Below are 27,826 nucleotides of genomic sequence, written 5' to 3'. Positions count from 1 at the left end.
CAGATGAATCCAAAGTTTTTTAAAAAGTCTTTTCTCTTAATGAGTTTGGGGCAATATTCCTTAAAGAAGCTCCCCTGTGCAGGCTTATTTACAGAAAATATGTACATGCAGCAGGGCCAGAGACCACCAGAGGGCAGTTTGAGCTTCTGGTGGACCCCAGCCCACCGCTTCACACTTGCCCCAGCGGGTCCCAAGTGGTGGGAGCTCTGCTCCCCAACTCAGGAGGCCAGATTCCAGCTCCAGCTATGCCCGCACACCTGGATCTGGCCCAAGTCTCCACCTCCCGCCTCGAACCTCTGCATCATTAATACTGCTCTGGGGTCTGAGGAAAACACCTGCGTTTTACAGGCAAAGGTCCCACAGCTGCAGGTACACAAGCCCATCCCCGTGACCTCCCCGCCGTGTTGCCGCCGAACCGCCTCACACACACACCACAGTTCACCTGTGACAGCGTGACGCACGCCACGGGCACAGTCCACCCCTGCACGCACACACAGCACACACTCAAACAAGCACACATGCACACACTGTTGGAGGGACTCAACCAGCAGAGCCCTTCCGGTATCCAACGGAAGGACGGGAAGGACCGGAGATCAAGCAGTCAGTGGGGTGGGGAGCATCTTCCTCAAGAAAAGAGTGTGTAGGGAGGCCCCCCTGGGGATGAGCTGAAGGCTTCCCTGTCAGCAGAGGGAGCCAGGCTTAGGGGACGGAGGCAAGCCTGGGTCAGACCAGATGCCCCCGCCCGTTGATGTAGATGCCATTGCCCGTGGGCTTGGCCCGCAGGGTCCCGTTCTCCTGAACAAAATGGTTCATGGCCTGCTTGATGCCTTCATCCCGATCTTCCTCCTCCTCTGCCCGCCCAGAGCCTGGAGACAGCAGCTCAGTCTGCGTTTCAATCTCCCTCACTGTGGTCAGTGTGGAGTAACTGCGGCCCTCCGGCTCTTCACTCTGGAGACCAAGGGCAGAGGGCGAGTCAGGAGCCTGGGCGGGGTGGTCACACGCGAGGGGGCTGGTTGGGGCACGGTGGGGTCAGAGGTCAGGCACAAGCAGGGGTTATGGTTGCTCAGCAGCTCAGAGATGGGCATCAGGAATGAATGTTAGATGTGGGGAAGTGGGGACTAGAGAATGAAGGCATAAAGGCAGAGCTGGGGGTGTGGGGGGAGGCAGGCGGGCAGCGTGAGTCTCAGGCAAGAGGGGCTGGTGGAGGGGCTGCTGACGCACCACATCTGGGGCCAGGAGAGGGGCCTGAGGAGAGTGGTGGGGACACCGGTGGGGCCGGGGGCCTCACCATCACAGAGCAGCTACTGTTGTCCTTGAGACTATCGGGGTGGCCCTCGGCTCTCAGCCCTACACTCTCCTCCGGCTGTAGGGCCCGGACACGGGGGCGGAGTCAGAACAGGGCTCAGGCTCCTCCCTTCAGCCTCTTCACCTCTGTCCTCCCCACGGCTCCTCCCTAATCACCTTCCCCCACCCCCACCTGTCCATGCTCTCCTGCACACAGACATCCTCATTATCCCCCACCCTGAAACCAGCGCTAATGACGGCTTCCCAGAGCGACCTCGAGGACAGTGATGAAGAGGGCTTTCTAAAAGGAGCCAGCAGACCCAAAGAAGCTCTGCCCAACCCCCACCTCCCCTCAGTGCAACCCTCCTATGCTCCTGACCTGCAGAGGAGCCCAAGCCCCACGAGCACACCCGACCCTGGCACACACACCTGGTTTCTGGGGTCCGAGTGATGGGAATGCAGCCTCCGGATGGAGTTCTCCCTGGTCAGGGTCAGCTCCTCCTCACTGGGAAGACACCCCCTCGTCAGGAGCTGAGGGTAGTGGGAGCCCCCCAAGGTGAACCTAGCCCGGCGGCGCCTCTGAGCTGGGGCGGGAGGGTGTGGGCACTAGGCTGTCCCTGCAAGTGTGAGGACGTGGCTGCAGGTGGTGGCGTGGCTGCAGAGCGTGTGCGCCCTGTGTCGTGTATGTGCCCGTGCCTGTGGCACCCTGGCATGGGGTCTGCCCTCACTCAGGCAGCTTGGCCCCCCTCAACCCAGCTGCGGTCCAGGCCCCAAGGCCTCTCTCACCTCCCGGGACCCTCTGCCTGCCTCTGGCCCACAAGCTCTCAGATGCTGGGCCACCCCGCCTCCTCTCGCTCCTCCGTCCCGGCCCACCTCCTGCTTGTCTCCTCTTTGCTGCCCGCTGACCTCACCCACCCAGGGTGGCCAGTACTCACTATTTCTGGGTCATCTGCTGGGCCTTGCGCCGATGGTATCGGGACATGAGCACCACCACCGCCACCAGAAGGCAGAACAGGAGCGCGGCGATCACACCCACCACCACCACGGAGGCCGACACCACGTCCACCTGCTTCCCCGGGGCATCCGCAGGGCCTGCCGGAGACAGGCCGCGGCCTAAGGCAGACGTCCCGCTCTTCGGCCCGCCCCACCCTGTCCTCAAAACACATCCCAAGCCACCGCCTTGGCCTGACCCTCTGCGAAATACAGGTAGTGCCGTCCCCTCCAAATAAACACTCTCCCAGCTCACTCTCTGCCTTGCTCCCCGTTGCCCCACTCCAGGCCCCCGGCCCAGGTCCCAGCCTTTGCCCCAGTGCTTACCAAGAACATCCACCACCACCTGAGCATCCCTCGAGGAGAGCTCATTGCTGACATGGCAGACGTATGTGCCGCTGTGGTCAGTGGTCAGCGTGGGGAAGCCCAGGGTGTCTCCTTCTGCTCGTACCCCACTGGGCAGGGGCCCGTCCAGCCTGGAGGACAGGGGAGCTGATGGGCACCGGCCAGGGCGGGCTGAGGCTGCCACCATCCAACGTGCCCGGGCAGCTCTCCACCGCCCTCCCCCATGACGTCACCCAGAGCCACCGGCTGTTCCCACGGTGCCCCTCCCTCCTTCAGGCAGGTCTAGGCAGAGGCCCCTTCTCCCTGCCGCCCAGCCTGACCTGGGCACCCCCACACACACTCGGGGAAGATCCACATGCACACCGTCTCACATGCTCCTATAGGCATCACGTCATCCAGCACCAAGTACCAGGTCCACTGCTAAGAAGTCCATACGACAGGACTTTCCACTCCTATCTGGGCTCAGACATACTTGGAAAACGTGACTGCGTGCCCCAATATCCATGACACTGCATGGCAGGCTACAAGAACAGAACCCAGGCACAAGGCCACATACACGGCTCATCTGCTCACATGTGAGAGCATGCTTGTCATGGGCTCGCATACATGTGCCCCTGACCCCCTCCCTGACTCTCTGGACATCTCAGACCCTGGAAAAAAGCCAACACACTAGCAGAGATGGGAGGGTGCTTCTAAGGTGCTGGCAATGTGACAGTGGTTATAAAAGTGTTGCTTTAACAACAGTCACAGTCAGCTGTATCTTTTTGTCTTATCCACTCCAGGCACTTACATAAAAAGTGCTAGCATTTAAATACTGTATTATATTTCATAATTTTAAAGTTAAGGAAAAAAGCCAAGCACTTACTAGCTAACTCCCTACTCATCGCCATGTATCCCACACTCCCTGGTGTAAGCCAGTAATAATGTTTGGTGACCATGCATACTCTTGTATTGGTCTGAACATGTGCCCCAATTTATTCGGGGTTCAGAGTATATCGTCCCAGTTCATAATGAGTATGTGTTGGTCCTTAGGGAAGGATCTCAGTCTCAAGCTCGGCCCTTACCGCGTCCAGTTGTACGAGGGAGGGGGCTGCCCTTCACTTAGGCACTTGAGCTCAGCCCCTTCTCTGCCGACCTGCCACAGCTTTCGGTCTTCAAGGCCCCTCACAGAGGCTTCCGCAAGGACTGGAATGAAAGGTGGGAGGAGAGAGAATGGGAGTGATGCTCTTCCTTGGAGAAGCCCGGTCCCAGGCCTCACCCTGCCTGGAATGGCCTCTCCCTGCCCTTCCCCATCCTGCCCATCTGCGGCCCAACCTAGCCCAGCCCCGCTGTGCTGACAGCTCCCTCCCCTGAGTTCAGAGAGTCCTCACTGGTTTACCTATGCAATGAGCCTATACATTCCTCTGCATAGCACTGTGGCAACACCTTTTGAATCCCCTGTGGTCCCTAGCATAGTGCTAGTCACAGAGCAGGTGCTCAGCAAAACCCCTCCCTGATTCTTCAAAGGTTTAACCATCCTCCTGATTCCTTCATTTCTTTTTTCTTTTTTTTTTTTTTCCTGACTGTGCAGCACAGCTTGCGGGATCTTACTTCCCCAGATCAGGGATTGAACCCAGGTCCTCAGCAGGGAAATCATGCAGTCCTAACCACGGACCACCAGGGAATTTCCAGCTCGTTCCTTTCTTTAACAAACATCTGTTGAGGACCTACTTTTGTGCCAAATGCTGTGTTAGTATGAGTAGAAAACAGTGCCATCCCTCACAGAGGCTCAAAGTCTAATGCCAGGAAAAAAGTATCTGCCACTGACCTGGCACCAACCCTACACTAAGCACCGTGTGAGAGGCTTTGCATGTGTGGTTTCTATTCCCATCAGAACGCTGTAAAGTTGATATAATTACTCTCCTGCTAATGAAGAAAATGAATCTTGACTGAATAACAGCTGGTAAATAGCAGAACTAGGGTGCATTCCAAGTCCATCTGTCTTCAAATCCTAAACTATTTCACAAAATTCTTTCCATTCCATATTTATATCTGACCTCCCTGAAACCTGAAAAACAGGGCAAGCTCCTTTGTAAACAGGAGCACTCTGAAGGTCAGAGTGATTTGCCAAGGTCATCTGGGATGGGCTCCAGGTCTCACCCCTCGGACTAGTGCTCTCTTGGCCACACAGCAGGCCCTGCAGGATCCGGGCTGGCCAGACTGGGGGGGCCTCCGGGTCTCTCAGTGTCTCACCAGTCTTCCTGAAGCCCATGGGGGTGCCCTACCCAAGTACTCACAGGCCACTTGGAGGATGTGGGTGATCCGTTGGTCCTGGAGCAGGCCAGGGTGGGACACCACACAGGTAAGTGGCTGTCCATTCATGCTGCGGCTGGGCACCAGATGGAATTCTGAAGTGACGGCCGCTGAGCGGGAGTGTGTGAAGGAGCGGTGGGATGTCGTGCCCTTGACCTCTGTGTCCCAGGTGACGCTAGGGGCCGGGCTGCCCTCTGCCGTGCAGGAGGCTGCCAGGGTCAGGCCCTGGCCCTCTTCCAGTGCCGGACCAGGATTCAGCGAGGGCAAGGGAGGCACTGCAGATGAGGGGAGGTGGAGATCACCATCTTCACAAGCCCTGTTAGGAGGCCCTACCCCATCCCAGTTCAGTCTAGCTTTTTCTTCTTTTATATTATCAACAGAGATGTCAAATGAGTGGCAGAATTTCAGCTGACTTTGTACCTTTCTCCACTGTTTGAATTATTTACAATGAGTATGGGTCATTTTTTTAATAAAAATAATGACGTAGTTTAAAAGCTAACCAGATAACATCCATATTATAATAATAACAATAGCCACCATTTTTAAAGCACTTACTATGTGCCCAGCACTGTACTCAACACTTAACAAATGTTATTTCTTTTATTCTCATCAACAAACATGAAGTAGGTATTATTATCCCTATTTTATAACTGAAGAAACTGAAGCTCAGGGAGGTTAAATGATTCATTCCAGATCATTAGCTGTGGGGTGGTGAAGCCAAGATTCACACTCAGGTTTTTCTACCACGGCTGGTATTACTATATTCCATGTGGATAAAGGAAAACTATAAAGGTCTTAATTTTTATCTTCATAACATTAACAGTCCAAGCCCAGAATGGAAAAGACTTGACCTGACCATAAGTCCAGGACATCCGTTGACCACGAGAGTCCACAGTGCCAAGTGGCGGTTTACAAGGCAATTGTGGCTTCCAACCGCATTCACGGAAGGTCAGGATCAGGGGAGGCATTAGCCCCACTGGTCATGCACAGCCACTCTGGTCAGAGCTGGGCCTGTGTGTCCATGTCTCGGCCCAGCATTTTAAATGGAGCCCAGGAGGATGAGGGAGGCTCTGAGTAAGTGTCTCTGGGAGAACTGTTGCAGAAACTAGTACATTTAGCTTGAAGAAGAGGTTTGAGTGGGGCATGACAGAGCTCCACATCTAGTGGAGAGGCTGTTGTGCAGAAGAGAGAAGGCTGTGTCATCTCGCTGGAGAGGGTGAAAGTAGCCAAGAGGGAGATTTCAGGTCCACAGGAGGAGGACCAGCCTAATAAACAGATTCTTCCCCAAGGCTGATCAAGCCGTATCAAGCATTTGGGGTCACCTGCAAAGAATTTCTGGACTGGGGTGGGGGTTGGATGGGCTAAATGAAGCTCTCTCAGTCCCACAGGACCCCACCTCTTCCTGTTCCAACCCCACCCCATTCATCTCTGCATCCCCCTGCCTCTGGCTCTGCCCTCCAAGGCCCAGGGCCTGAGGTTCTGGCACCTCTGGCAGCTGGCCTCACTCACCCAGAACGCGGAGCCGCAGCCGCGCCTGGAAGCTTCCGGCAGGGAAGGTGCTGACGCGACACTCGTACTCGCCCTCGTCAGCCTGCACCGCATTGCGCAGCAATAGCGCGCCATCCAGGGGGTTCCGTGGGGGCGGCGGCTGCTCCACGCGGCCCTCGTAGGCTGAGCTCACGTGCAGCCCGTATTTGGAGTTCAGCAGTGCCAGTTCCCGGCCACCCTCGCCCGCATCCACGCGAGCCCATGCCACCTGCTCCACCTGCTCGCCCGGATCCCCTCGGTAGAAGCAGGGCAGCTTGGCATCCTGGCCCAGCACCACGGTCACCAGGTCCGCGGTCTCCAGCTCACCAGCAAGGCACTGACCTGCAGGGGGCAGACAGACGCAGCCAGGGTTAGGGGCGCTGCCAGAGCTGGGGAACACTTATTCATAATGATAATGTCAGCAAAGGCAGCCCAGAACTCCTGGAGCAATTTATGCTTGCAAAGCGCGTTCAGTCCATTACCTCATTAGATCCACAAACCATTCCCAAGAGGTAGGCGTTATTATCGCCCTTTAACAGATGAGGAAACTGAGACCCAGAGAGAGGAAGTGACTTGCCTAAGGCCACACAGATGGTATATGGAAGAGTCACACCCTCTCTCAGCCCTGGATCCTATCCTGAGCAATTGTAAGGTGGGCAGCTATAGCAGGAGAAGAAACCCAGCCTCTGCCCTCTGGGAGCTCAGGGAAATGGATTTTGTGCCACAAAGACCTGGAAGCCATGGACAGACTTTCACAGAGGGCTTAACCTACCAAGAGAGGGAAAGAGAATGCTTCCAGAAAGTGACCAGGAGCCAAGGCAAGGGTCGAGAAGAGTTGGTGTCTGGGATGCGGCACATGGTGTAGGAAGGGTCCATCCCAACAGGCCCTTCGGAACATTCTTTTCATGGCTTGAAGATGAGAGGATGAGAGGCCTGGGTTCCCAGAGAGAAGAAGGTATGCTATGTGGGAAGAATGGCATGAACCGAGACAGAGACAGGAATGAGCAAGTCACTGAAGACAGAAAGGCCCAGGGTCAGAGGCCCAGAGAGAAGAGGTCAGGACAGACACGCAGCAACAGGGTTAGAACCATCAGCCAGAAGGAGGACTGGAGGTGGGGACCAGGGATAAAAGGTGAGTGTTCTGTGCATTGATAAGGAACAGCATGAAGTCCTCAGGGGGATCTATCATGTAGCCTTATCAGCAAAGAAGGATGCATGTCCTGCATTTATAGAATCTGAGTTCTTTTGGGGAAGATATGTATGGGAACATCTATGGAAATATGTGTGATGGTTTCTTATTTAGTGGTTAGTGGTGTGTTGCAGGTTAGTTATGGGATAGGCTAGTCACAGTGGTCCTGATTCAGGAAGGAGGGCCTCATGCATGAGGTGGGTAGAATCAGGAGAGGGTGAGACCTGGAAAGAGGTCCCAGGTAAGGGCACAAGGTGGGCAAACCTCAGGGAGGTGGAGAGTCTGACTGGTTCAGGAAGCCAAGAGGAGAGGACACAACTAAGGCAAGGAGTGTGTGTTGAGTGGGAGTGGGACATCTGGTCACAGCAAAATCATCCAGGACCTTCCACACCAGGCAAAGGAATTCAGATTTGGCCAGCGGAAATAAGGAGTCGCTAAAGCATTAAGCCAGTGGTCATGTGTCCTCTGACTGGAAAGGAGAGAGGCTGAGGGCAGGAGACACACCAGGGTCCTGCTGCTGCCATCCTGCACTGGGCTGCCAAGAGGAGGGAACCGTTCCTGGGGAAGCTTGGCAGGATTTGGTCACTGACCAGAAAGAGGAAAGACTCAAGGACAACTCCTGGGTTTCTAGGATGAGTAATTTATGAGGGAGACAGGGCCAGAGAAGCTCGAGGCTGAGAAGAAAGAAATTTGAAGTTGTGGAATAAAGTTATGAAACATAGGGCTGGAGGTGCAGGGCTGTGGGCAGAATGAAGGCTCTCTGGGATGGTGAGAGCGCCTTGCCTGGGAATGCATGTCCAGTAATTCCCAAAAGTTCAAAGCTCCTACCTCTGGCCAGCACTTCACACACCCTTCTGGCCTTTACCTAGCTCATACTGTGATCCTGCCTGGAACGCCCTCCTCCCTATGTCTGCTAGCTCCTACTCATCACTGTCTGGGTAACTCCTACTCATCCTTAAAGACTCTGCTTAGACATCACTTCCTCCCGGAGTCCTCCCTTCCCCCACCCCCACCTGAGGCAGGGTGAGGTGCCCTCCCTCTGTTCTCCCTCTAGCATCCTGCGTTGACCCATCACAGACTGTATTTGTTGATACCACAGATTGTATTTGCTATTTTCTCATCTGCCTCTTCCACCAGACTGAGAACCTCAAGAGTATAAACTGGATCTCACATCCCATATGGAAACATGGTTTCTGATTCAGTGCTTGGTGGTCTGCATTCCTGGCATATAATTGGTACTCAATTATTCTTTATTGACTGATTGAATGAGTGAATGAGTGGATGAAAGAATGAATGTGAGAGACAGGCGGAAGAAGGAAAGGGTAGAACAAGGAGGAATGTGCAGTCTTTGGTTGGGCTGGGCAGGGAGGGGGTTGGTATGGCAACCTTAGGGTGGAGACACAATAGGCTGGCTGGCTGGGTTCTCTGCCAAAGGGAGTACCTCCAGACTGGACCTAGGGTGAAAGTAGGGGGTGGAGGGAATCAGACATGGAGGGAGAAAGTGAAGCCCCACTAGAGTGGCCAGAGGGTTCCAGTGAGGCAGAGCATGGGGCAGAGGAAGGGGGTCCCACGGCCTTGCAAACGGGAAGAGGAAGGGAGGATGCTGTCAGGAGCCGGGAGGGCCCGAATGGGACGGGACAGACCTGCAGGGCCAGATACCAGGGCCCTGACCTGCCTAAGCTGATGTAGGTCCCACCCAGCCCAGCCAAGGAGTCCGGCTAACCACCTGTCACCCCTCCCAGGCACCTCCTCCTGGCACCAGAGGGAGCAGGGCTGCCAAGGAAGGGCTGAAGGTGGGCTTGAGATTGGGGCTTCCTGGTGCTTCCTCTGCTTCTAATCCCAGTGTCCATGCAGGTCACAGGGAATCCAAGCCCTGCTCCACTGGGAGACACTCAAACCCTTCCAAAGCCTATTTCTGGAACAATGTCAGATGACATCCTCACTCCTATACTTGTCAACCAACTGGCCCCTCCCCACCACTGATCACGTTTCCCCACCAAAAATACCTTCTTAGCATACAACATGCATTGAGTCCCTAGCACATGTCTGAGTCCATCTTCCACATCCCTACCTGTGGCTCCATGATCCCCATGATACCAAGTGATAAACCCAAATTTTGCAGGATGAGGAACCCAGTAAAACTGGAAAGTCCCTTCTGGGTCTCTCCCACATCTCCCCATTGTCCTAAATTCACTATTTACTGGGAGCATCTCAGCTTGAGCAACACCCTCCTTCACTCACACACACACACACACACACACACACACACACACACACACACACACACACACACACACACACACACACACACAGGCTGCAAGAGAAGGAAAAGAGAACTTGGGCTCAGTAGGTAGACCCAGAAGCTGAGACTCCCAGGGTAGGGCAGACCAGGACTGCCTCCTCCCTCTCTCCCCCACCCAGTGCCCGCCCGGCGTCAGCATGATGATGTCACCAGAGCAGAGGAGACACACCGCCTGCCTGGTGAGGTCACCCTGCGGGCATGTAGTGGCCAGGCCAAGCCCACGGACCCTTCTGCTGCAGACTGTTTGCTGAGGCTGGTGGACTCTGCTGGCTGAGCGCTCCTCCCTCTGACTCTCCCCTCCCCTCCTCCCGGGAGCACCAGGACGCTGGTCAGGAGCCTTGGTGATTCAGCCGCTGCTGCACAGGCAGCCTAGCCACAGCCGCCACCAGCCACCACCTTGCGCAAGGCAGAGAACAAGCCCGACTGGCCGGACGGGATCCCTGCCCTTGTCCTCCCCCACCCCGGCCAGGCCCCCACGGGCCTCTTTGGGGCCCTGCCCTCTGTGTACCCCTCCTGCTCCCAGACAGGCCCTCCATTCCTGGCCTGGGCTGGCTGCCTTCTCCCTACCCTGTGCCTGGGCCCCAACTTTCCTCTCTGTGCAAGGCCTGGCCTCTGATCTCCGGAGGGGAAACTGAGGCTGGCAGTGGCAGATGACAGCATCTCTCGGGCAGGAGGCTTTTCTTTCTGCGGAGCCTTTCTCCGACATCATCCACTGCTAGTGCATCTAGGGGCACACAATGGGGTCCTAGAGGTGGGTCTGTGAGGAGGAGGAAGGGAGTCAGTGTGAGAGGAAGGGAGACTCTGTGTGTCTGCATGTACATCTTGGGGTGAGGGCCTGGTGAGTCTCAGTGCCGGCTCACATGCAGGAGAGGCTGCCTCTCTGCATGAACTTGGGGGTGTTTCCCACATATGGGTCCATTTTTTCTCTTCAGGAGTGCATGTGTGCTTGTCAGCATCAGAGCCAGCCATGGAAAGGCATGTATATGAATGTGCACACATAGTAAATATTTTGACGTTGGTTTCTCTTCGCTTCCGCATAGTTGTCTGTCTCAGCTGCCTTTGGTCAGTGGTGTGTGGCTCGGGGCCTTTGTCTCTGCACCCACTGGAGTGGCGCCCAGGCACTCTTCCCCTCCTCCCCCCAGAATTGAGGCAGATTTATCTCAGGCAGAGGGACCCAGAGATGAAGTCACTGTCCCTCTGGGGTGATGGGAAATTGTCATCAAGGACTACCCCACAGAACAAAACAAAAGCTCTCTCTACCCTTGCTCCTCAGGTTCCTACTGAAAGGACCCCCACCTTTCTCAGCCCCCCCCCAGTCACACCCCCAGGCCCCCCCAGCACCTCTGGCCCCTCAAAGAGGCCTCTCCCTGGGAATCTCTGTCAGGTCTCTGCTGCTGCCACCACCAGAAAAACCAGCTCTCGCTGCAGGCCTGGGGTGAGGGTTGTCTGGTGGAGGTTTGGAGGGAAGGAGGAGGGGGATCCTACCTGGGGCTGGGGGGAGGAGGGCTGAGCTGTCTGGGGTCTCATTCTCCTTTGTTAACTCTTGCCTCCCCTCTCCCCACAGCAGCAGCCTCCCCAAGAAAGAGCTGGAATGTGTGGGTGAGTTTGGGGTAAGAAAGGACCTGGGAAGGGACCCCTGAAGACCCCTATTCAGGACGGGTGAGATAAACAAGCCAACTTTTTTTCCTTCCATCCTTCCCCCTCCCTCCATAACCTTGGCCTTGGAGTGCTAAGGAACTTTGAAAACCAGCAGATTCTCTCTCTGCCTTCCTCCACCTCCCTCACTTACCCTCCATTGTCCTAAGCCCCTCAGCTTAGTGAGAGCTTCCCAACCCGGGCAAAGCGCCCACCACAGATTAGTGTCTGGGGAGGGGGGCCACACCAATCACAAAGGGAGGTGAGAACAATGGGGGAGGACAGGCCTTGAGGCAGCCCCAGCTCCGGCCCAGACACGGCTCCCAGCACAGATAAGTCCCCTAAACCCCCCGGAGCCAGAGTCTGAGCCTGGCTGAGTCACCACAACAGCCACACTGTGGGTGGGAGACCCAGAATTCAACTTCTCCCAAACCCCTGAGATCCTAACCCCCTCCCCAATCCTGCCAGCCAGCCACCCCCTTCCCCCACCTCTGCAAGTGTGGCCAGCTCTGCCCCACCCCAAATCACAGCCTCAACCCAGCTCTCAGGACAGCCAACCAGTTTTAAAGGTGGGGGGGTGGGGGGGGGGTGGGCAGGGGGTGGCCTGAGAACTGTGGGGAAAGCGTCTGAAGCCTGAGGCTCCCCGTCCAGTCAAAGACTGATGTTGTCCCCTCCCCCTCAGGCAGAGCCCTCCTCCTCCAGCTCTGTGGCTGGACCCCAGTTCTGAACTTGACCTTCTCCGTTTAGATTCTGTTCCCAGATTCAGCCCCTAGGCTTCTCTCCTCCCTTCCCTCCTGACTCAGCTCCCCACCCCACCCCATCCCTTCTGTCTGCCTAGACTTTGGTCAGCAGAAGGGCAAGTTTAGGAGGCCAGAAAGCCCAGGCATTCTGTCTTCACTAGGCTTGCTCCCAGTGTGGCTGACCTCCCTTCACTTTGCCTGGAGGGCCCCAGGCTCCCGAGGCTGAGGTCTAGAGGCTGGAACCGTGGATCTACTATGAATCCCTTACTGTCATCTCTGTGGCTGGGGTCCCCTTGGCCCAGCTCCCTGAAACACTGGGGTTGGACCAAGGTCCCTGGGGGCCACAGGGCTTCCCTGGGATCCTCCTAGCACTCCCCACCTTGGGCAGGGAAGCTTGCCTTCCTTTCTGGGCTTCCCCCGGGGTCTGAGTAGATCCTTCAGAAAAGGGCCTGCCCCCACCGCTGTAAATAGGAGTAGAGACGCAGGGATGGGGTCCTTCCCTTTCTAGAAAACTAACAGGACAGAAAGCTGATCCTAACCCTCAGAGGACAGACTTTGGAATTCAGAGAACCGTGTGTTCTCTGGGGTCCTGCAGGGCTCAGCTGGTCCTGCAGGGCTCAGCAAACAAAGATTAGGAACCAGGCCCTACTGGCAGGGTATCTACAGAGTGGGGTCCCTCAGCCCCGGGGCAGGAGATGGGAAGGAGCAGGGAGGAGGCCTCACCCGGAAACTCACCCCGTTAAAGAGAGACAAAGAGCTGTGGTGTTGGGGTGCCTCCCCAGCCTGGGCTCCTCTCCCTAACAGGGTGGGGCAGGGCCCTGGGGCTCAGAGCGCTAATGGCCCAGGCCTTGGTGGGGGCACAGACCTGCAGCACTGCAGCAGCAGAAGGCAGTGTCCAGGGTAAAGCTACCCCTGGTCCCCGCTGAGAAAAGGGGCCAGGACCTTTCCCCTCGTCTGTCACCGCAGCCGGACGCACCGCCTCTTCCAGCACCCAGCACCCTCCTTCAGTCAGGGCCTGGACGTCCACACAGCCACAGGCCCATGTAGATCATCTGGTCCTACCTCCTGGTCTCCTGAAGTCTAGATTCTTAGTTGCCCAAGGTCATGTAACCAGGTAACTGCCGAAATGGGGCCAGAACCCAAAACTCCTGATTTCCCAAGATTCCTGTCCAAGGCTTTCTCAGAGACAAGAACACTCCAGTTTCCTGGGGGCCATTGAGGAGATGCCTCCCGGGGGAGCCAGAACGGAGGTGGGCAGTGAGGTGGGAACCTGGGGTCTGGCTTCCGGCCCTCAGAGCACTCTGCAGGCTACAGCCGCTGAGTGTGGCTCCCTGGGCGCCAGCTTCCCTGGAGCCAGGCTGCCTCCCTGGCCACGGCACCCGTCCATCAGGCACCGGACAAGGGTGGGGTGAGGCCCTGACTAGAAGGGGTCTCCTCTCCCTTCCATGGGCTTCTCTGAGAAAGAATAGCTTTGTGTCCTGAAAAAAGAAGGCAGGGACTATGTCTTGCTAACTGTTGCGTCTCCAGCATCCAGTGCCCTGGCTATCCCCAGTGAGCACTCAGAGGTACCATGCTGTGATGAATTAGGAGTTGGAAGACCAAGACACTAACCCCGATTATGCTTCTAACACTGAGTAATCTTGAGATCGTGCTGGCCTTTCTATTTTTTTCAGTTTTCCCTGGAAACTTCCCTGAGGGAGTTGGATCTCTTTGATCCCTTCCAAGTCCCGAGACATCATGGCTCCACTCTCTAGGTGTGGGTAGATCCTTTAGGTGTGGGTAGATCCTACAGGAAAGTGACTGCCATGTTCCCTGGCCCCAGCAACCAGGCCCCACCCTCTTGGCCTAAGTAAGTGAGAAGGGTTGTCTGGAAGATGGGAATTAAGATGGGGGGTGGGGGGAGAGATGGCCGGGCTTGGAGCTCAGTATCCTGAAGTTGGAGGCTGGGCCAACGACCCTTCTATTAGAAGATCAGAGCAAGAGCAGCCCCCACTCATCCACACATCTAGGTCTGACTCTCCTCCTGACAGCTTTAGGTGGGGATGGAGGTTGGGGAAAATCACTGCTGGACACCTGCGGCTCCTTCACCACTGCTCCTGGGACTTGGAATCAAACTGTTGTATGTAGGTGAGGCCCTGTCTTTCTAAGGAGGAAGATTTCTCAGTTGTCTATTACCTTGGGAACAGCCTAAGGAATCCTACCCTGGTCTCATTTGCATACACACACTTACACACACACACACATTCTCTCCCCCACTCTGAAGATTATAAATTCCTATAATTTCTAATCTTCTGTACATAGTGCTAGACAGGAGTGATACAAGACATCTAGTTGAGAAAATAGGACAACGAGGGATAAAGAAAAGAGGACCACGCCCTGTCTAGAAGGTGCCCTACTCTAGACCCCCCACTCATGGAAGTAGCTGTCTTACTTTGGAATAGTACCCCTCATAATGTGCTCAGAGACAGAGGGGGTCAGAGTGAAAAGAGCTTCCAGCTCCCCAACAGCCCCCCAACGGGTGCCACAGAACTGGTATTCTATGACATCATGGAGAGAGGAGGTGATAGAAAGACCCTGTCCATTCTCTGGACATCAGGCTTCCTACACCCTGATGACTGGGGAAACCAGCTCAACCCTGAGTCAGCTGCAGCCCCAGTCAGCAACTCTGAAGCCCAGCAGGTAGGCGAGGGAGTCTCCAGGAAACCCTGGGGTGAAAGGGTCCCCACCAGTTCCACCTCGCTGGCCACCTGCACTGGATCACCACATCTCTTTCCCCAGAGGCAGCTCCAGCCTTTTGGAGAAGCCGGTTAGGGAGCCCAGGTCCAGAGACCTGGCCTGGGGCTGGAAAGAGCCATGAAACAGAAGAGCCCCAGTGACTCTCCTGAGGGCGCTGGTATCAGCTGGAGATGCAAGAGGGGAGGTTCATTCCTCAGCTCAGATACAGGAAAGGGAGTGTGTGTATGTGTGTGTGCGCGCGCGCCTGGTCGGCTTGGGCTCAGGAACGAGGGTCCTGAAGCAAGTCCTACCTGTAAACGACGCCAGGAGCAGCAGCAGCAGCCAGGCCTCAGGACCCCACATCCCGGCTCCCAGGGACAGAGGCATTGGTCGGGAGGCAGAGCTGCCCAATGTTCCTGAAGGTCCACCGAGTTCTCCCTGGGAGCCGCTGGAGAGCTGGATAGGGACCGACCCAGACGGTAGGCAGTCACAGAGTCCTCGGGCAGGGACGCACCTGCCTACCCCGCTGGGGTCTCCGCTAAGGGACCCAGCCCCCTTCCACCCACCTAGCTGTAGCTACCCCCAAGAAGCCGTGATCGGGAGCTCCGAGCTCCCCCAGAGCTGCTTCCCACGCCGTGGCCAACAACGAAGGCAGAAACTTGGGAACCTGCTCAGCAGGTCAGAACAGGTGCGTCTCCGGGGGCTGGGCCTGGCACGGAGTCTAGGCAGCCGCCGCCCCCACGGCCCGGGCTGGCTAATGGGCGCCAGAGAGGGAGGGAATGAGGGAAGGACCTGGGGGGTGTGGGATCCCATCATCAGCTGCAGGCTTTACCTGGCAGTGTGTGGAAGGGGCTGTGACGGGAGGGGCCGGGTGGGGGGAGGGGCAGGAAAGGCCCAGGGTGGCTCAAAGAGGGAGGCACCTGGCCAGGAGGAACCAGGGCAAGGCCCTTGTGGGTGGAAAGCCAGCCAGTAGTCGCGCACCCCGGCCGGTCTTGCTGCCTTCCCTTGGGCTGTGCTGAGTTCCCCAACTTCCCAGGGGGGCTCAGCTTTGGAGCCGGAATCAGAGGACCAGAACAGAGGACAGTACCACCCAAACACCTCATCCGCCGGATGAGGACGCAGAGGCCCGGAGTGGGGAAGGGGGTTGCTGGGGGACACAGCTTAGGCAATATGAGACAGCGCTACCTCTGAGGCAGGGAGTTAGATCAAAGGCAAGAATGCTGGTAGCCATTCCCTTCTCCCGGGGATCTTCCCGACTCAGGGATCAGGTCTTCTGTATTGCAGGCAGTTCTTTACCATCTGAGCCACCGGGGAAGAAGCCCCAGAGACCCCTCAGAAGGAACTTAAGTGACCCCCTCCCCAAAGCCTCCCCCCCTGACATTAGAGAAGCCAAGGGATTGACCAAAGCATTAACCCCACAGATTGCTGGCCTCCCTAGCAGGACTCTCCCTTGGCATCACCTTCTCCCTGCTGGTCAGGAGTCCCCGCACTGTACCAGCACTACCTGAGCAGAAAGGGGCTCCTTTCCACCATCTCTGTGGTCCCTTTAACCATTTATCCCATGGTTATTGAACAAAGCCACATGTCTGGACTTTGCAAGGACAATTGATTTCAAATGCTCTGTCCTTGTATTCCTATAAGTATACTCTTACCTGTCAGACCATCTGTTCCCATGTTACCTATAATGTAACTGCCAAGTTACACAAAACCTTACTGACCTATCTGGGATAGTCAGAGAGGGGGGCAAACTCAACTCCCTGAAAACTAAGGGAAGGGGAGGAGCAAGATCACTGACATGCTGCTGCTGCTGCTAAGTCGCTTCATTTGTGTCCAACTCTGTGCGACCCCATAGACGGCAGCCCACCAGGCTCCTCCGTCCATGGGATTTTCCAGGCAAGAGTACTGGAGTGGGTTGCCATTGCCTTCTCCGGATCATTGACATACTGGAGCTAATATACACAGGTAGACAGGAGAGAGAGGGAATACATGTGGGTTAAAATCTTGCACCAGGATCCTTTTGTCTGGAGAGGGGCAGGCAGGAGGCATCAAGGACAGCAAGGTGCGGGGGTGGGGGTCATTTCATGTAGAATATTTTACACACACACACTCCTGATTCTACCTGTCAAAATCTTACTCATCTTTCAAAGCTGACCTCAAATGCCACATTTTCCATGAAGCCTTCTCAGTTCCTCCCACCTAAAATTAATCTTTCTCCCTTCTGTTCTTCCTCAGCCTCTGCTAGGCCCTTTATTATAGCTTGCGTACTCATAATTTGTGCACATCTTATCTCCTTAACTAAATTGTAAGCTTCAATTCAAGAAGCATCGATTGAAGCCTGTTGTGTGCCAAGGATTCAGTAAATGTGTTAAATGAGGGACAGGATGAGAACTGTAGTCTGTGAACTCCTGGAAAGTCAGGCTTGTTTTGTAATCTTGTCTCAGCCATCCATGCTAGCACAGTCCACAGCACTTAACGGGGACTGGATGCATTTCTGTTGAAGGCACACCGTTATGGATAGAAAAGGTGGTCAGGTACGGAGTGGAGATCCTGACTCTCCCGAACCTGGTCAGCAACCCAGACTTTAACCCTGCCTCTGGACCATGACTCCAAGGACTCTAGATCCCAAATCTCACAGTGTTCATGGTAGTGACCTCTTCTTAGAGAACTATTTCCCACGGGGACCAGGCTGAATGCCAAAGCTCCTGTTTCTCTCCACCTCTGCCTGGGTGAACCCCTTCCCCTCTTCAGGACTCACCTGTGCCAGGGGAGCAACCCCACCCCGATGTTGCTTTGAGATCCACAGTGGCAGGGGTGGGGTAAAGCCGGGGGGAATAAGAGGGAGGAGCACCCTGTGTTATAATTATAATTATCACACTTCGGATCCTATCGCATGATTTCAGAGGAGCTCCTTTCCTTCCCACGGATTCACCCCTCCTGGTCCAGGAAACCCCAGGAGAAACTGAGGCACAGTGCTGGGAAAGCAGTCGGATCACAAGGTGGGTGCCCAGTCCCTGTATCTCTTTCACCTTTTCCATTCACAGTACATCCATGGTGTGGCTAGTCAAGATGTCTAGGACCCTCAATCACTCACCTGCAATTCCAGTCATATGGAGCACTGGGCTCCGGCCAGGCTGTGCCAAATATTTTTTCATGGGTATGTTCAGGTCCTAGTAAACACCAGAGGTGGCTTTGGCTGGAGGACTAAGGCTGCCACTGGGCCTGAAAGGGAACACTTGGGCCAGGAAGTAACTTCAGGCCTCTGCTGGAGGTAGGGATTTTCTCCTCCTCCAGTGAGTGTCTGTCTCCAGGTCCCTCTGCCCATTGTGCTTAGTCCTGTATATTTCACATGGGCCATGCTCTTGGGGAACACGCCCTCATTCTTAGGCCTTGCCTGCACTCTTCTGAGACGAAGCTTGCAGAAGGCAAATTCCAGGGTTGCGGCAGAAGGAAATACTGTTTGGAGAAGACTCTGCAAACAAGTGTGTGGTCTCTTGAGTTCTGTTCTCTCTCCCTCATTGAATCCCCATTCTCCTCATGCCTTACTACCTACCCTCCTCCCACCCACATTCTGGGCCCTAAGAATGGGAATAATTCAAGTCAAGGTGGCCTCCTCAGCATGTGTATTGTCCTAGTGGCATCTCTGCAGGCATGCCTGCATGCCTGAGTTCATTCAACAGACATTCAGTGCGCACCTCTTCGTGCCAGGCCACAGGCAGAGGACGGAGATGCGTAATACACAGGGTCCCTGCCTCAAGGAGCCCTCAGTTAGGAGAGGCGGAGGCATAATGACATGCCAGATCCCTCCATCACGCATTCCCTGCTTGCCTCTGTAGGTCCCTACCCAGGGCTTTCTCTGTGTGTCTAACTTCAGATGTTCATTATTTAATGTGTCCAAGCATCCGCTTGTAACCTGCGTCTGTCCCCACGGAAGGCTGCACACCTCAGCCAAACCGGTTGGAGTGGGTTGTGCTGAAATTTTTGTTTGTGTCAATTGGACTTGGAGGTGAGTCAGGGAAGACCAAGGGTGGGTGGGGTGGTGTGGGGGAGAAGAAGAGTGAGAGTGAGGGTCAGATTGAGTGAGCAGGGGAAGAAGGGAGTGGGTCAGGATGGGAGGGGCTGGAGGTGGGGTATCAGGAGGACGAGTTGGGGGAAGGAGGAGATGAGAGAGCCTCTTAGTGAGTAATATCCTGTTTGTCTGAGGTGAGATCCCAGGTCAAAGAGTCAGAGGCTGGCAGGGAGACCCTTGGGCTTTGCGAGAGACAAAAGCAGATAACAGAGCCGAGCGGAACTAGTTGGAAGCATGGGGGTGGACAAAATGTCTACAATCCATTTCTATACATCTTTGTTTCTTTGTGTGATATTAAGCTATTCCTAATTAAGCTATTCACTGCCTTGGTTTCTGTGGTTTGTACAGAGAAGTGTCAGGGCATTAACTGAGGCTGTAGTGGAAGATTACTGATAGGGGACTTGATTCCACCCCTCAGGACCAAGGCTATTTCCAGTAGAAGCTTCAAGATCCTTCTTCCTGCTCCTCCCTGGGACGCTCCTCACCCACAGAGGGCTGGACAGTGACCCCGATACTCTGGCCGCTTTTCCTCCACTGAAAAGCACCTTTGCTCCCCTCCAGCTGGAGCTTCACTGTGCCAGTATCAGGATGATGGCGTCCTGCTTTCTAAGAGATTTCCTCTAAACATTGCCATGTGCTGTGCTGTTTCTATCTGACTATCCTGCAAATCCATTGATTCCCCAGTACCCAGCCCCATCCTTTCCTGTTGCCTAACAACAACCACACTTTCCTGTTGCCTAACAACATCCCTTAGAGCTTAGGGGGCTGGATTTGCTTGTTCCTAAAAAGCCCTGAAGCTGAGTGAGGAAGTAGCTGAGCCTAAGGCGTATTTGGGTCCTGTTTCTCAGTAGGATGATGTGTGCAGAGCCCCCTCCTCCTCATGTTCACCCCAGGAGCTCCCCAAGCTTCTGTAAGTAATCATCGCAGAATCGGGGACCACGGTGTGGGGAAAGAGAGAGATGCCTTCATTATTGACACTGTGGTCTCTGGGTGCTCCTGCCCAGTCGCTCAGTCATGTCTGACTCTTGTGACCCCACGGATTGTTGCCTGCCAGGCTCCCCTGTCCATGGACTTTTCCAGGCAAGAATACTAGAGTGGGTTGCCATTTCCTCCTCCAGGGCATTTTTCCTCACCCAGTGACTGAACCCATGTCTCCTGCATTGGCAGGCGGGTTCTTTACTGTGGAGCCCCCGGGGAAGCCCTGGTCTCTGGGTGGGCTAACACTTTTAAAAGTTCTGGAAATAGGTCCTGACTGGCCAAGGACAAGAGTGGGAGCCCTTGTGGAAATCAGAGTTTTCCAAGTGCTGAAAAGAGCAGGAGAAGATGGCAGTGGTTTAAAAGGCAAAGCTTAGGTGCAGACCAAAGAGTTTGGTGAGAGAATGGATTCTAGTGATGACCCCAAACTGTGCTTCCCTGTATTTCCCCATCCTTGTCCCCACCCCCGACCACAGAAAGAACCAGGCTCCTCCCAGAGAGCCCACCTGTTAGAAAACATGTAGACATCACCCAGGGACAGCTCCACCTGCAGAGCCTACAGCACCAGGGCGTCTTCAGGTAATATCCAGCCTCTTAGTTTCTCAGACGTGTCTCCAGGTATCCAGCTTAGATACTGAGGGTGTGGCTCCTCTCTGCACCAAAGAGACTGCCACTTCCTAGCCATCAGCCTGTGCCTCTGCCACCACCTAGCTTGGCTTCCCCGGGGGAAAGCCTTCTGAGGCCCTGAGATAGAGCATCAACCTAGGACCAGGCCCTCAGGGTGGCAGGACAGCTGCAGAGCAGAATATGGGGCTGTGGATGGAGAAAAACATCCTGAGACCCAGGAAGCCTGAAAGGAGTGGGAGATTGGAGGGAAGAGCCTGAGGAGAGAGGCCAGTTGTTAGAGGAGAGGGGCAGAAGCTGAGAGGACATGAGCAGGAGGTGGGAATCAGGGGAACTAGTAGGATCTGAGGATTCCTGTAACTGGAAGATGGATTTTAGTATGAAATTTGTTAGCAGAGTTCTCCTTCTGTATGGTCCAGGAGTACTCACCTCTCTATCACCTCAGTTTGAATCCCCTCCTTCCCATGTGCGTGCTAAGTTACTTCAGTCGTGTCCTACTCTTTGCGACCCTACGGACTGTAGCCCACCAGTTTCCTCTGTCCATAGGGTTTTCCAGGCAAGAATACTGGAGTGAGTTGCCATGCCCTCCTCCAGAGGATCTTCCCAATCCAGGGATCGAACCTATGACCCTTACATCTCCTGCATTGGCAGCTGGGTTCTTTACCACTAGTGCCACCTCGGAAGCCCTTTTCCTCCACACCAGGACCCAAAGTTACGTCAGACCTGCAGCTCTACCTGTTTCCACCATCCGTGCTCAGCACCCAGCAGGCAGGCATCGCTGCACCGGTCAGAAGCCAGGATGCCATGCAGCTGTAGAGGAGCCCTGGTCTAAGTGCCCTGCTTCTCTCTCTGCCTGGTCCTGGAAAGCAGGGACTGGGTCCTTCAGGTTCCAAGACACCCCCAAAGCCCCACTGCAGTAGGACTAGTTCTTAGTCTTGCTCCCTCTGTACTCCGAGACTCGGGCCTGTCCTGCATCAGTTTGCAGTCCCAGAGACAGCCAGGTGGGAAGCTTTTGAGCTGAGGATGGAGGAGGCAGGTCCCAGTTGCAGGAGAAGCAAGAGTGGAAGCCCAGGGAGAGCATGCCCCTGACTCCCTCCTGAGCATCTTCCACCACACATTCCAAGATGCACTTAAGGCTTTCTGGGAAGAAATCCCTAGTAACTGCCCTCCAGCCTCATCTTAAAGCCTTCCTGCAGAACCTCAGTTTTCCCTTCAACTCTAGAAGTGGCATAGAAGGGCTGGGGATCAAGAAACAGAGCAAGAGTCCCTTGCCTGTGATAACTAGTGAGATCAGGAAGCACTGGTCCATGAGCTATATGGAGAGGCAGAGGAAGAAGGACTAGAGTCTAATCTCCCCATTCTAGCCGGCTTCTCTCCCTGGGCCCAGGCCTCCACGCTCTAAGGTCCTCTATGGAGAAATACTACTCCCTGAACAGGCCCCATATACTGAAGCTCACTTAGGTCCTCATCAGTGATCAATACCTTATGACTGTGTCCAGGGACCCCAAACTGTTTCTACATTTCTAGCATACAGCCAAAGGGGAGAAACCTGGTCACTCCTAGAAGGTTCCAGTGCTCCTTGCAGAAAAGTCAGATGGTTGGCTCTGTTCAGCAGAAGAGAGAGGGCAGGGGGACAAAAGACAGAGATACAGAGAGAAAAACACAAAGTAGAAATGGTGAGAGAGACCTCAAGGCACAGTGATACAGGCTGAAACTTAGACAAACAGAAGGAGAAACACACACCAAGTTATCGAAGGGGGCTAATTCAAAGAGACTACAAGCTGAGACAAAATCTGAAACAGAGACAGAAAGACCTAAAGAGATTTCTGGATGCCCGCTTGCCCACTGTTGGGATCACTCAGGTATTTCCCTCTTCCACCCTCAATTTCCACCACTCATTATGACCCACTGATACTTTCCTACTCAGTATCACCATGGCTGAGGTTCCTCCCCATCCTATCCCCCTCTCCATCATTCTCTTACTCACCTGATTCTCACTCCCCTCCACCCCAAGTCTGCTTACAGTTCTGCTTTTCTCTCAATCTCAATCACGTCTCAATCACGACTCAAGATCTGGCCCCTTGAAGTCTCTTGTCCTGGTCATTCCTCTGTCCTGTTTGTGCATGTCCTTATTCTGGCTGAGCTGAGCAAAGAGTCAGAAGTGGGGCCAATAAGGCATGGGGACAGGAAATCAACTAGCCAGAATGAATTGTGGGAAAAATGTAGAAAGGTCGGAGGACAAAAAAGGAAGAGCCAGAGAGGCCGCCAGAAGGATAGGACAGCCTGGGAGATGTAGGTAGAGGAAATTGAGAGAGTCTTGACAGTGTGACTAAGACCCCTAGGGGCCAATTGTTGGCTTTCTGTGTGTACTGGACAATGCTGAGAACCAGGGATGGTTCCAGGGGCAGAAAATGGGGTTATGGAAAGGTGAAGCTAGACTAAGAGTTTTGTGAAGGTTTGAGACAAGCGGGTGTAGATTTAGGGGTGGGACAGATATGAGACTAAAAAGCTGAGCTGCAGGGATCCTTGCTTGCCAGAAATAACCAACTGAGGAGACTGAAGTCATAGGGTCACATCAGGATTCTGAGACTTGCAGGATGATCAGCCCCTCCCCCCACTCCTGGACAGAGGTTGTCCCTGTATATCATTAGCAGGTCGAACGCAGGTCCAGAGAAGGAGAAGCCCTGGTAGCCCTTCTCCCTATTGCTCACAATTTTCTCACAGGGGTGCCCTTCACTTTAGCTTAATGCCCTTTCAGTTTTTTACCATTGATGGGGCCATTATACATCACTTAAGATGCTGCCCTGGAGTGTCAAGTGTGTGTCAGACAAGTATAAATTGGTTTATTTTCTTCCTCTCTTCTCTCCTCCTTCTTCCCCTCTCCAAGTTTTTTTTTTTTTTTTTTTTTTCTTTTCTTCCTCCAAAATACAGGCTTGATTCAGACTAACCAGGGGAGGTAGGAGTCCTCCCCCCGGGTCTATGTCTGGACTACCAATGGACATGTCAGACTCCTCTGGCTACTAGGTGGAACTGGAAGAGGTACAGAAGTGGCAGGGAACAGCTAAGGAGCATGTGAAGTTCAGACTGCACGTTCAAGTGAGACACCAGCTGCTGAGGACCCAGAGTGGAAGCTGGGAGGAGGAGGAAAAGAAAGCCAGGAGAGAGGAGCTGGAAAGGCCCCTGGGGTGGGGAGTTCCCTGTTCTGTCCAGGAGAGGCAGAAAATGAGTCTGGCAGGACCACCAAAGACTTAAGCAAAAGCAAGAGCCTAAAATGGGCATATAGGCCAGGACGGTTAAAGCAAAATGGCACCAACCCCCAGGAAGCTCCTCACTGAAATCTTATGAGTCCTCAGTGAAATCTTAGGACAGATCTGAATCCAGCATTTGGGAGATTAGCCAGTTAGAAGCCTTAGGGAAAAGACTGACTTTCAGATTTCAGCCAAGGATGTTAGTAGTGATTTTTTTTTTTTTAACCACGATCTGGAAAACTGAGGATCCACTTTGCCAAAATCAGGGAAAGCTATAGTTGGGTGGGCAGAGACTTTCAAAGCTACTACTGGGTCTTGGCTTAAAGGTATAGGTGAGGAACAGGTCCTCATACCTTCCTGCCCATACCCTCTTCATGCTATTTTTCTCTAAGCACCAAGAGTTAGGATCTGGAGTGGGAAAAGCCCTGCTGTGCTGTCCCTAAATGACACCTGCATCCCTACTGTGGCTCGAGTCACTCTGTAAGGCCTCAGTTTCTGGGACATGACGGGGACCAAGCTGGTGCTACAGAAACCAAAGGCAGAAGCAAGCAGTCATCACTCCTATTTATAGCCCAACCCCAGCGGACACAAGTCCTGTTTCCGTCCCACCTCAGTGATGCTGGAAGTAGAAATCTATCTGCATTTTCACCTGTAGCTAAAACTAGTCAGTGTGGATCTGGGCCTCTTCATTCTTCACTGGGTCTTGCAGGGATGAGTTAAGAAGCAGCTCAGGGACCTGGCTTGAATAAAAGGCCGATACCAGGGAGGGGCAGGAGTCTGTTTTTCTCACTCCTCCCCCACCTTCACCTCTATCCAGCTTCTAAGGCTGGGCAGCTTCTGCCCTGGATCTTATCAGGAGAAACTCCCTGCCCTTGATTCTGAGTCCAGATGCCACAGTACCTGTTTCCTTGTGCTGTATGAGTTCGTGAGACAAGATGAAATCAGGAATTACTCCTCCTGGGACTCCATAGTGAAAAATTCTCCAAAGTTTAAGGTCTCTTCCCTCACCCCAACCCAATCTCTGCTCTCGCCCTAGCGCCCCCTGCCCCCCAGTACCCTGAGATTGGGCTCTACTACCCTCTAGTGGCCAGAGAGGAAAGGGCTGTCCCACCCAGTCAAGACCTTAAAGCCTTTTACCACAGATGTTTGGTTTGCAAGACAACTAAGAGATTAGCCAACAATGTTTTATAAATGAGAAAGAGGCCTAGAGAAAACTAGTCACTTTGAGAGTCAGGATATAGTTGGAACCAGAACCCAAGTCTCTTGACTCCCAGGTCAGTACTTAGTCTACTTTCACTGTCTCCCCTCTGACTTTTGTCTCTTCTTCCTAACTCATCCCTGGGGAAATCAGAACGAAACATAAAAATGCCAAAGTGAACTTCCCTGGCTGCCCAGTGGTTAAGACGCCAGGCTTCCACTGCCTGGGGCAAACGTTGGATCCCTGTTGGGGAACTAAGATCCCACATGCAAAGTGGCAGGCCTCTCCTCCCTCCCCACGCCCCGCTCCAAAAAATACGCTAAAGTCAAAAGGACATGGTTCCTCCTCAATCTTTGCTGAGCAACACCGGCACCTGAAACGTCGTAGTCCCAAGTGAATTCGCAGCTTAAACAAAAGGGGTCTTTCTGAAGAACTGGCTCTGAGTTCAACACTCATCATTTTTATTGACCTAGCACAGCTCCTGTTGCCATGGTGACAACACTGCTTCCCGGTAGCTCCCCAGGTCTCCTGTCTCCACGGTAACCAGTGCTTTGCGACCTTCAATTTGCAGCGTCGTGCTGCAGCCGCGGCCGTGGTTGCGGGGTGACGGCGGTGCGAGCCGGTGCCTTGAGGTGGGGACCTGGAGGGGCTTCCGGTAGGGGCGGTTCCGGAGAAGCTTGGGCCCCCATATAGCGGGGCTCCAGGCCGCCGGCCCCGCAGCTCGCCTCTACCGGGTCCCATGGCGGGGCCTGTGGGTGAGGCGCGGGGCTCGGGCTGGACCTGGCGGCCGGTGGCGCGGGACCCGCTGCTGGCGCGGGCCTTCCATTCATGCACTGAACTGCGGGGACGGTTCTATCTGGTGGGGGGGCTCCTAGCTGGAGGAGCGAGAGAGCCGAGCGGTGAAACGGTGGTCTTCGACCCGGCTGGGGGCCAGGTCGTGCGGGTGGCAGCACGGGGCGGCCCGAGGCGCAGCCACCACGACGCGGCGCCGGTGGGCGGGCGCTGGCTCTGCGTGGTGGGCGGCTGGGACGGGTCGCGCCGCTTGGCCACTGTGACCGCTTTGGACACGGACCGCGGTGTGTGGGAGGCGTGGACCGCCGGCTCCGGCAGCTGCCCCCCTGCCGGCCTCAGTAGTCACACTTGTACCCGAATCTCCGACCGAGAGCTGCGGGTAGCAGGCCGGGAGGGCGGAACCCGCACTCAGCGTCGTTACGGAAGCATCTACACGTTAAGGCTGGACCCTGACGCCCGCACCTATTGGTATGACCTCCCCTGCCCTAAAATTTTCACCCTTCCTTCACCTGCACTCTAGAAAAACAGATTCGCAGGCAATTTATCTAACATCCGCACCCTAGTACCATTCTTCCCTGGGAACCTTCCATGTCTAAAAGAGTTTTACTCTCATTCAATATTACCCTTCATCTCAACTGAAGTACATGTGGCCCTTTCCCATGTCTCCTTTCTATCGTTGGCGAGGGGAGTGGGGAAAAGGCAGTATACATCACTTAAATTTTCCAGAAAACCCAACTCAGGCCTGAATTTCCCAGCTATAAGGAAGAAGGCTGCCACACTGTTTCACGCTCGGGTCACTGTGCTGCTTTGCTCCAAAGTCCTGGGCCCTACCCGGGTCACCAGCTATTACTCTTTGGGGGTTGCAACTCAGCTGAACCAGAGGTAGCTGGGCATTGGAGTCATGGGAAGATTAAGGTATTGTCTACTCACATCTCGTTAAGGGTAGAACGCGACTAAACTCTGGATGCCCAAATCCCTCCAGACAGTCCCTTCTTTCTCCCTCAAGGAGGAACCACCTGTTGCCCCGCATTTGATGGAAAAGCTTTCAAGGCTTGTGAGCAGTGGGCAGGGGTCCCGGCAGGGGCCTCGAGGACTACGCCATCACTCATGTTCTGTGGTTGGGCCCTTTGCTGTCCTGTTCGGTGGAGAAACTTTGACCAGAGCCAGAGACACCATCTGCAATGACCTCTACATCTATGATACCCGTGAGAGCTTAATGGTTGAGAAGGGGGAAAGGTGGGAAGACAGGAGAGCGTGAAGACTACAGAGAGAAAAAGAATGGAGTAGAGGGTTAGGGAGGAGGAAGAATTAGTCGACAACTTAAAGGAATACACAGAATATTAAATTTTTGAGAGGCCTGCAAATCATGGGAGGAGAAAAACAATGAGCAAGCCTTTGGTCTTCTTGAGAGCCCCATGGGGGCCAAAGTGCTACTGCCTCAATAACCACCCTCTGCCCTTACCCAACAGGAAAGTCTCCTTCCCTGTGGTTCCACTTCCCCTGTGCCGACCATGGACTAAAACGCGTGGGCCATCGCACCTGCCTTTGGAATGATCAGCTCTACCTGGTTGGGGGTTTTGGTGAGGATGGCAGGACAGCTAGTCCACAGGTTTGCATTCTAGACCTCTCTATTTAAAGAATAGTGCCAAGATACACTGCCAAGCCTCTGTTTTGTTGCAAACTCAGAGCATTATCACAGAGCTATCTTCCTCATTTCAAATGCTGATTAAATTTTAACCTGAGAGTCAACACTGTCTCTGAATCTTTTGGTGGGGAGGGAAGTAAATAAGGAGATGCATCTTTATTTGTAAAGGAAAGGATAAAATATAAGACCTAGTCTGACACTGTGAGCCATTAACCTGATAGAACCAAAACCACAAATCGTATGCTTATCCATGCCCCAT

At 54.3% G+C, this 27,826-nt stretch overlaps 2 protein-coding genes across 2 annotated transcripts; one reads left to right on the top strand and one right to left on the bottom strand.

The window, feature by feature from the left end:
- Positions 1–326: 326 nt before the first annotated feature.
- Positions 327–15,455, bottom strand: NECTIN4 (nectin cell adhesion molecule 4). Its single transcript, XM_061119798.1, has 9 exons — positions 15,331–15,455; positions 6,421–6,780; positions 4,896–5,186; positions 3,684–3,804; positions 2,602–2,750; positions 2,220–2,376; positions 1,714–1,789; positions 1,289–1,363; positions 327–948 (listed from the first exon to the last, which is right to left on the bottom strand). Exons 1-9 carry the CDS (start codon positions 15,404–15,406, stop codon positions 724–726), a joined length of 1,530 nt encoding a protein of 509 aa, XP_060975781.1. The 5' UTR covers positions 15,407–15,455; the 3' UTR covers positions 327–723.
- A 10,347-nt stretch (positions 15,456–25,802) lies between these two features.
- On the top strand, positions 25,803–27,771 carry KLHDC9 (kelch domain containing 9). The gene is made up of 4 exons (XM_061120316.1): positions 25,803–26,390; positions 26,678–26,837; positions 26,929–27,127; positions 27,392–27,771. The coding sequence occupies exons 1-4, from the start codon at positions 25,870–25,872 to the stop codon at positions 27,556–27,558; spliced, it is 1,047 nt and encodes a 348-aa protein (XP_060976299.1). The 5' UTR covers positions 25,803–25,869; the 3' UTR covers positions 27,559–27,771.
- Positions 27,772–27,826: the final 55 nt, after the last annotated feature.

Source organism: Dama dama, chromosome 20, assembly GCF_033118175.1.
Source record: "Dama dama isolate Ldn47 chromosome 20, ASM3311817v1, whole genome shotgun sequence".
Lineage (NCBI taxonomy): Eukaryota > Metazoa > Chordata > Mammalia > Artiodactyla > Cervidae > Dama > Dama dama.
This window is presented reverse-complemented; position numbering and strand designations above follow the sequence as displayed.